This window comes from Sardina pilchardus, chromosome 13 (assembly GCF_963854185.1).
Source record: "Sardina pilchardus chromosome 13, fSarPil1.1, whole genome shotgun sequence".
NCBI classification, from domain to species: domain Eukaryota; kingdom Metazoa; phylum Chordata; class Actinopteri; order Clupeiformes; family Clupeidae; genus Sardina; species Sardina pilchardus.
Window position 1 is genome coordinate 4,178,008 of NC_085006.1, and position 9,493 is coordinate 4,187,500.

The 9,493-nt window shown below is 52.2% G+C and overlaps 1 protein-coding gene across 11 annotated transcripts in view; it reads left to right on the top strand.

Annotated features, from left to right (window-relative positions):
- msi2b (musashi RNA-binding protein 2b) overlaps positions 1 to 9,493 on the top strand; it is a 223,314-nt gene that overhangs the window by 176,154 nt on the left and 37,667 nt on the right. For all 11 annotated transcript variants that reach the window (XM_062551886.1, XM_062551887.1, XM_062551885.1 and 8 more), the window contains exon 10: positions 5,196 to 5,270. In XM_062551886.1, coding sequence (XP_062407870.1) covers positions 5,196 to 5,270 — 75 coding nt within the window. The remainder of the gene's footprint in view (positions 1 to 5,195; positions 5,271 to 9,493) is intronic.

Here is a 9,493-nt window from a genome sequence, read left to right on the forward strand (position 1 = left end):
GCGCCGGGGCTTATTTTTTAAACAGATGGATAATTGATTCTAAAGCGAATCTGAACTGTTGAGCCATAAAATAGGTGCATTAGTATGCATATTAATAACACAAATAAGGGCTTCTGCTGCAGGGAGGCGGGGGGGCCTGATGAAGTGACAGCTTTTATTTACGGGAGAGAAGGTGCATGAAGACAAGGCGGTGGGGGGTGCGGTGGGGGGTGAAGGGGGAGGAGTGGGGGTGAGGAGTGAGGGGGGGTGCTGTTTTTCTCTTCGGGAGATGATCTTACAAAATCCCTACACAATAACCACCTTCCTGGGAGTTGACAAAGAAGCACAGAAGGTCTATGCAGGAACACGCGCACACACGCACACACACACACACACACACACACACACACACACACACATTTACAATGAGGGTGTGTGTCTCACTCTCTCTCATGTTCAGATGTGATGATAAAAACATAGTAAATGGTGTTGTGATGGAGGTGACGTCATCTCTATGGGCATGTGCTCTGACCCCTGCGCTCTGACCCCTGCGCTCTCCTCTCCTCCGTAGCAGTGGGGAGTGCTACCACACGAGACTCCTCTGCTGTTGAGCTCCCTCATCCCTCCTGCAGCTCACAGCAGCCTCACCGCCCTGCTCACTGCGCTCATGTCACCCAGCCATTGTAGCGTTCAGCCTTATTTGCACTCATGAGCGTGCAACACAACACAGCGTCTTAGCATCCACTTTGGCAATAGCCACAGCAGCACCAGCTTTGTGGGTAGACGGTTGTATGCTTGTGTGTGTGTCTGTGTGTGTGTCTGTGTGTGTGTGTGTGTGTGCTAGTGTGTGTGTTGTTTGTCTGACGAGCGTTGGCTTCCCCTGGGGTTCAGACTCCTGTGTGGCACTAATCCCCCCGCTGTCAATAGGAGCCATGGCACAGTGCATTCACAGTAAGCTCTTAAAATGTCACAGGAAAAGCCCGTGTCATGTATATTTAGCTTGAGCGCGTGGCATTTACCTCTCGGAGGACGGGGCCTCGCGAGACCACAGCGCGCCGCCTCCGTGTTTGCGCAGGGCCCCCTCCGCCGCGTCTGGAGATGGGGACACTAAGTCAACACGTAATGAAACGGCCCGTAACGAGCGGCAAAGGTGAGAGGGCCAACGCAGAGCAGAGCTAGCGGTCGGCAGGCGGCCCGGTCACTCGGAGCAGTGAGTTCGGACATGAACGTCCAGGAGGACGACACATGTAATGTGGTGCAGTAGGTTTCACTGGGTAGGGACACGTGGATGAGGTCACCAGGTGTGGCTGTCATTGTCCACTGACAAAAGCAGAGACTGCGAGTGGTCTAGAGGAGAAATTGCACATTATTGATACAGTAGTTATAAATGATATAGTTAGTCTTTTCATACAGTACCAGAAGACAACAGGTGAAACATATTCAAAGCTTTACAAACACCTGCAGATGGAGAATTTCATGTAGACAGAATCATTCCATATAGACTTAGATTTCCATCAGTCCTAGTTACACAACCACTTGACAAGAATGGAGGAAAAAAAACTGAAATTTCAGTGTCCGTGTAATGTGTGGCTGAATGGATTGACTACAAACTAATCCAGACTTTAATGAACCATCAAATTCACACAAAACATGGAAGAGTTGATCAAAATAAATAGGAAAGAATAACAGTTTAAGTCTTTGCCATTTGTTTTTGGCACTCGACTAATGACTAACTCAGGGGAGGAGAGAGGGAAGAGACATTAAGTTAAGATATAAAAGCCCACTGTAGCACATACCGTAGCAGAGAGTAGATGTGAGCATGGTCCCCATGTCTCTCTGTCTGGTGTTCCAAACGACCAAAAAAACCCAACAGAAACTAGCACTGCAGCTAATACATATCCTTTGCATGGCTGCCAGTCTTGTAGATTGTGAGTGTACACAGCCCTCCGTCTACTGCTGACTGTGGTGTTTCTGTTGCTCGCCACCTCTCTGAGTGTGTGTTATTAAGCGTGAGTACACACACAACAGGGGAATTAATAGGGCAGAGAGGAGGAAAAGAGCAAGGAAAGCACAAGTGGAGAGAGGACCAGACTGCTCAGCATTAGAGTGAAGCTACTGGTGAGGGGTTAGCACCACTGCTACAGCAACATGTCACATACTAGCTGCCACCTTGTCCTCTCTTGCTAGAGGTAGCCACGACCTTTTACTTCTTTTCCTTCATTTTCCCACTCGGACTCCTTTTCCATTCCACATTCCACATGCTGACCTACAAGGCAGCCAAATAAAGGAGCGCTGTGATGCTGAGCGAGGGAGACAGTGTTGCGTGGCGTGTATGCTAGCGTAGCGCACTGATTCCCATGTACAGTGTTGCGTGGCGTGTATGCTAGCGTAGCGCACTGATTCCCATGGACAGCGGCCAGTCGGCCCAGCTCGGCCCACACACCTGTTCTGCCCGCCCCCCTCCCCGCGTTCGCAACAGACTCCTCTCTTATGCATGGCTTCACCCTCAGCCCGGGGAGAGGCCTACTTTCACCAGCAGCACCTCCTCCCCCAACCCCCCCCCCCCCCCCCCCCCCCCCCCCACACACACACACACACACACACACTCTCCCCCCAACACACACACTCTCCCCCAACACACACACACACTCAAACACACACACACACACACGTAGCGGTATTGCACGTTGGCTTCCCCCCACAGCAGAGTAGCCAGGGTGTGTGAGTGCGGGTGGTGGTGGGTGGTGGCGGGTGGTGGCTGTCAGGTGGAGTGATGTGCGCGGGGGCTCAGATCAGGGCCGTGTCCCCAGAGACCCCTTATCCACCGGGGCTCCACACAGAGAGGAGCTCCGCTGATGGAGTAAAGGTTGGAGCCGCACTGCCTGCTACATCATGAGCCATTTGGGTTAAGCCCCACATGTGTGCGGGAGAGAGGAGCTACAGCACAACCAGGGCCGAGGGTGGAGGTGGAGGTGGAGGTGGGGGTGGGTGCGCAGAAGGGATGGAGTCGGTAGAAGAGCTCCGTCATTTCTCTCTGGTGCAGCTTTGGTGCTTTAGTGTTGTCGTTCTCCCAGGTATCTTTAGGTGTGCTGTACCTATTTACCTTTTTCTATTTACCTCACCCTCTTTCGCTTTCTCATTCTCTTTCCCCCCCCCCCTCTCTCTCTCTCTCACTCTATTCCTCCCAGGTATTTCAGCTGCAGGTCTGGAAGCTGTTTTAGGTCTGGCTCATAGCGCTTAATGGTGGCATGGGGAGAGGGGAGAGCACTTTTAAAGCAGCGCTAACGGGCAAGAGTGCTCCCTCAGATAGACACACATGCGCACGTTAAAAAACACAAGCACACACACACACACACACACACACACACACACACACACACACACACACACACACACACACACACACACACACACACACACACGTAGTGTGTTCTCTAGCACGACCAATTGTGGCTGGGGTTTGAAATGCTTCCAGATAATTAAGTCCCGGGCTCCTTGTGTGTGCAGTGCAGCATTGTGACAGAATAGGAACAATAATAAGCAGCTGGCCCAGAGCCGCTCCAGCTCAGCCACACGCGTCGCAGGCTCGCCCAACCGCCCCGCACCACCCCGCACCCACCGCACCCACCGCGCCACGCGTCGTGCCCGTCCTCCGCTCCTGGCAGCGCGACAGGAAGAGCATGTGTGTTGGGCCCCATCCCACTTCCCTCTAAACTTCACCACGCTCCTGCTCTTTCTTGCGTCCTCTCTCTCTCTCTCTCTCTCTCTCTCTCTCTCCCTCTCCCTCTCTCCCTCTCTCTCTCTCTCTCCCTCTCCACTCACCCTCTCCTTTCCTGTCCTTTTCTTTCCTCTCAGATTCAAAGAGGCTTTATTGGCATGACTACAGCACTGAAGAATAGTGGCCATAGGAAAAATGATAAACAGACGTAGAAGCAAATTAGCAACACATACAAGTAATTACAAGAAAATAGCAAACGACAAGTCATTGTGTTTTAATACAGCAGGAAGCGTAGAGGCAGTGGCTGTGTCCAGCGGTGTGTTTGTGGCAACTGCTGCATCACTGTGCTTCTGATAAATGTGTCCTTTACCCTCCAGCTATATGCTATAGTTATGAGACTGAGTGCATTTAGGCACGTTCATTAGATGTAAGACATACACAATTGCACACACATGGACACCATGTCCATTTTACGTCCGTTTTATTATATGCATTTGACCTCTAAAATGGGATCATTAAAAGAAGCTTCTCCGATGGCAGGGGGGGAAATTGGTGAACAATAACAACAGTAATTTCAGCAGCTTTTCGTCTGCTTGTGTTTGCTGGGCTAGGAAATGCCTGTGTGCCTGCTCTTCCTCTCCTTCCTCCTTAACGCCCTGTAATCGCTCCATCATCTTCTCCACGTCCCTGCGCCACGCCGGCTATCGGGCCAGCGCGGCTTTAGCCCCCGCCGTGCTCCGTATCGCTAAGAGGCTGCGCGCCGCCGCCGCGCTAATCCTCCATGTCCTGGCAACAAATATCAGCCCAGTCATTGTCTCCCAGCACTGTCTTGTCCTTCATGATCGATTAGCTGGCCGCTATAAAAGAAAGGTTATCGATCAATGACAGTTTGTGGGGGGGGGGGGGGGGGGGAGAACGGACAGGGAAAGCAAAACTCAGGGCTGCAGCGAGAGGCATTTGTGTGTGTGTGTGTGTGTGTGTGTGTGTGTGTGTGTGTGTGTGTGTGTGTGTGTGAGAGAGAGGGAGAGGGAGAGGACGAGCGTGTCTGACCCTGAAGGCTTTGCATCAGCAGAAAGGCTGCTGTGCTCTCTGCGTGGGACACTTTTAAGAGGGCGCTGTCACTCTGCTCCCCCTATCTGTAATCTGATGATGACACAGCCACGGCTGCATGCATGAATAGTGTGGGCCTCGCGGCGCTCAAACGCAACATGCATTAAAAGGGCCATTTTGCCTATTTTGCAGACTCTGTTATCCATATATTTAACTGAAAAATAAATCTCAGAGGATTTGAAAAAAAAATGTTCTACATGTATTGCATATACTGTACAAGCATATGTCTTGTGTGTTTGAGTAGCTCGATTAGTGTGTGTGTGTGTGTGTGTGGCGGTGAGAGAGATTAAGTGTCCAGCTTGTCTTGCTGTGTGCCTTTTGTGTAACAGGAAATCATTGTCATGTCTTGTGATTTTCACTGGTGTTTTTCTGTCTTCTTCCTCCTCAGGTTACCCAAACATTGTAGCAACGTATGGCAGGGGATACACTGGCTTCGCCCCGAGCTACAGTTATCAGTTCCCTGGTAAGTTCCATCTTGTTAAGCTCTGTGTGTGGCCCCACTCACTTAGCCACCCTGCTGGCCCACAAACATGCACACCCAGCACACACCCACACACCACATGTACTGCACACACACACACACACACACACACACACGCACGCACGCACACACACACACACACACACACACACACACACACACACACACACACACACACACACACACACACACACACACACACACACACACACACACACACACACACACACACACACACACACACACACAGACAACACACACATACATGCACACATACATGCACACACACACATGCACACACACTCACCACGCAGACACGAACACACAAACATGTACATTCATGTGACTACTCGCAAGTTCAGTCACACACAAACACACACACACACACACACACTCTGACTCACAAACAGATGGAAGCAAATTCATATGTGTGAACACATGCATGCACACACAGACAAACATGTACAGTATGCACATGCCAGGCCTCCTACTGTGTTATCTCCCTCTTGTTTCCCCTCCTCACACACGCAGGCGCACGCACACACACACACACACAAATCATGTTTCCTCAGTCTGCAGCTGGGTGCCACAGCGTGAAAGGCCTGTTTAGAATCCGAGCGCGAGCACATCTTTTCCTCCCCCAGGGATTATGTGTTGGACTGGCTCTGATGCTCTTAAAGACTATACCATCACTCTGCCAGCGCCGCACAGCACTCCACACATCACGTGCTGCCATACCACTCTTGTTTTCCTTCTCCAGGCTCGGACGAGCGTTTCATTTTTTTTATTATTATTTGTTTCTCGAGAAAAACTGTTCGATTTGAGACTGAAGGAGCGGTCCAGGCCGCTGGATAATTGCGGCGAGTCTAAAGGTTTACAGCCGGCCCCGACCCTCACTGATTGGCTGAAGCGCAGCTCTCACGAGTTAATGCGTTGTAAGTAAATATGTCCTAGCAGGCTGGTGAGGGAGCCCCCTGAGGGCCGGCCATATTTCTGTGCCATAGAAATGCGCAGGCTGGCGGAGAGAGGGGGGGCTAATGCGTTGTGGCACGGCAGGCTTCTCGGAAGTAGCCCGCATTAGGCTGACCACTCGAGCTGCAGCTCCCCCGAGCGTGTCCCTGGAGCGCCAGCAGGAAGTGTCCGTGCGGGGGGAGATGGACAGTGGAGTGGACAGACGGAGGGAGACGGATAATGAAGACGGGGAAATTGGCAGCCGCTGCAGAGGGCCGCTAGTGTGCCTGAGCGAGGGGGGGGGTATTACAGTAAAGGAGCAGGAAGATGACGTCACACTGACACGGGGTTAGGGATACATATAAATATGAAGCAGCCAGCACACTGACACACAAACAAGCTCACAGACATGCTATACACACACCTCTATTAGGCCTACACATTATAAGTATATTGCATTGTTGGTCTTTGTTGGATGGACGTGTCTGAGCTTCACATGTCCAGAAGTCGTTCTTTTCCATTACTGTCTGGGCGGTGTGGAGCCAGAACTTGGGTTTCTGAACATTCTGTTGCAATCAACAACTGCCAAATTTCTGCGTTGGGGTTTGTTGGCTATTGTTTGGCAGTGTGCAAGCATGCACACACTCACACACACATTACACACACACACACATTGCACACACACATGACATTTATCTTGTAGCAGAGTTGGAATATGTTTTCTTATTGTCTGCCTGTCCGTTGAGTCGATACTTCAGCCAGATCCAGAGCCACATGAACTCCCACTCAAGCTTGTGTTGATCAGTGAAGCTTGGCGCTCCGCAGAATTTCAGAATCACTGTATGGGCGACAGGAAGAGAGGGTGCCACTTAAATCACCTTGCACACCCATTCAACGTTCGATCCAGTTGAACAAATATGACAGAGGGAATTGAATGGCGACAAAAGAGGGAGAGAGGGGAACTTTTGGCTCTGCATAATCCCTCTGGGAGTCTCCTGGCTGCAGAGCAACCCTTCATCAGCCATACCTCCCTCTCTCTCTCTCTCCCTCCCTCCCTCTCTCTCTCTCTCTCTCTTCCTTTCTCGGCGCGTCTGCTCGGATGGCGGCGGTGACCTTGGCGGGCGCGCTGGCGAGGTGAAAGAGGCTTTCATGGCGCACTTGTGTGGCGGCGGAGTGCGGCGGCGGGATTTACCTTAAGCTGCGCCGCGGCCGAGGTTAAAGAATTGACTGTTAAAAAGACAGCAGGTGTTTTCCTCTCTGAAGTGGCGCATGTAATCCATACAGGAGACTGGATTTGAAAGAGGTGAGATTGGAGGGCAGGCCGGATCCTCTTCAGCGCGGCCTTTGGCTTGCCCTTGTCAGATAAATCTTTAGATGTCTCAGCACTTTGGATTAGTTCAGTGCACTTTTTTCCTGTGGCCTCCTGGGCTGGAGAATGCCTTTCTTCCCAGACCATTCAGATTGCTATGACGGCGTGCTGTAAGGGGGGTTGTAAGGGATACGGGCCTCTTCTGGGCCTTTTATGTGTGCTGTTGACTGGTGTGTGCTGGCCACGTTTTAAAGAGCACTTCCCAAAGTAGATCGGGCACTAGTGAGAGCACTGCACTGCACTGCACTGCACTGAGCGTGCTGTTTTAGTTCTGCTCTGTCATTGGACAAACACAAATGTTCTGATTCAGTATGCATCATACAGGGTGCATTAACAGTGGACGACTGGACGTGTTAATGTAGGGGGGTTAGTTGATATGTGTGCTGTGGTCCTCTTTCTCTCTCTCTTTCTCTTTCTCTTTTTCTCTCTCTCTCTCTCTTTGTCTCTCTCTCTGTCTGTCTCTGTGCTGCTGACCTCTGGCTGGTTGCTGTAGTGATAAGAGGAATAATGGCCATGTTTGTTGCCGATGAGAGCAGTGTTGCCGATGAGAGCAGCACATGGCGTAAACACAGTGCACCCCCACCACCAGCGCCCCTCTCTGACCCATCAGGTGACCCATCAGGTGACCCATCAGGTGACCACTCAGGTGACCACTCAGGTGACCCCTCAGGTGACCCCTCTCCCCCCAGCGCTGCGCTCTAGCAGCTTCCCTTCCCGTCCATCTGAGCTGCCCGCAGGACACCAGGGAGAAGAAATATTGCAATAATTCCACCAGTGGGATTTTTATTGAGGTTTATGGATTTCCACACACTCTCTCTGCGTGTGGTCGGCAGCAGTGTCAATTTAGCACTCTTAACAGCATTTTCACACCGATTGAACAATTTCAGTAGCACACCGCCTTCCTTCTCACAGAAGCTCAGTCATTAGTAGAGCTGCCTAGACATCTCAATGTGGGCTGAGTTACAGTGGCCTAGCGGCGGGCTGAGTCTCAGTCTACAGGCTGTGTTGAGCGATCCCCTATGGCTGTCCTGCTCAGGCACGACGCCTCCTGCATTCATGTGAGCGCCAGCGGCTCCCAGAGCGGGCGATGAGTGTCCGGTCCCCGCGCTCCCTCTTCATCATCACAGCCTCCTGGCCGCCAGTGATGTCACGGCTAGCGGCCGTTACGGGCGGCAGTAAAGCATAGTTGGGCCGCAGCCCACTGAGCCTCCGCCGGGAGTGGAGGGGGGACTATCCCCACGGTTATCTCCGAGCCACACACACACACACACACACACACACACACACACACACACACACACACACTCACACACTTGCACAATCGTGCACACATTTGTAGTGTGCAGCCCTACGTCATTTTTATTGGGTAGAATCTGACATTTCAGAGACCATAAATCCAAAGCAGACATCTCAGTGGCATCATAAACAAGCCAAACGTCACATCAGAGGCTTGTGTGCTAGTGTGTGTGTGTGTGTGTGTGTGTGTGTGTGTGTGTGTGTGTGTGTGTGTGTGTGTGTGTGTGTGTGTGTGTGTGTGTGTGTGTGTGTGTGTGTGTGTGTGTGTGTGTGTGTGTGTGTGTGCAGGTCAGTGTGTGTTTCTTATCAAGGCCTTGACGCTCTAGCCAGAGCGCCGCTGTGCAGTCGGAACCTCACTGGCCGCGTAGCTCCACTCCCTCCGGTCAGACACGACGGCCCGTCCTGCCCCCGCGGGCCGCCTGCTGGGCGCACCTTTATCAGGGCTGCCCGCCGCCTTGTTATCGCCCGGCCTGCCCGCTGTCACGCCGGGCACTTGTTGATTGAGTGCCCGGCGGTGGCGCTCACGCTGCGCTCTGGCGCGGGCCGCTGGCTGCATCCGAGCAGCGGGGTCCAGATCGGGCTCCAGCGC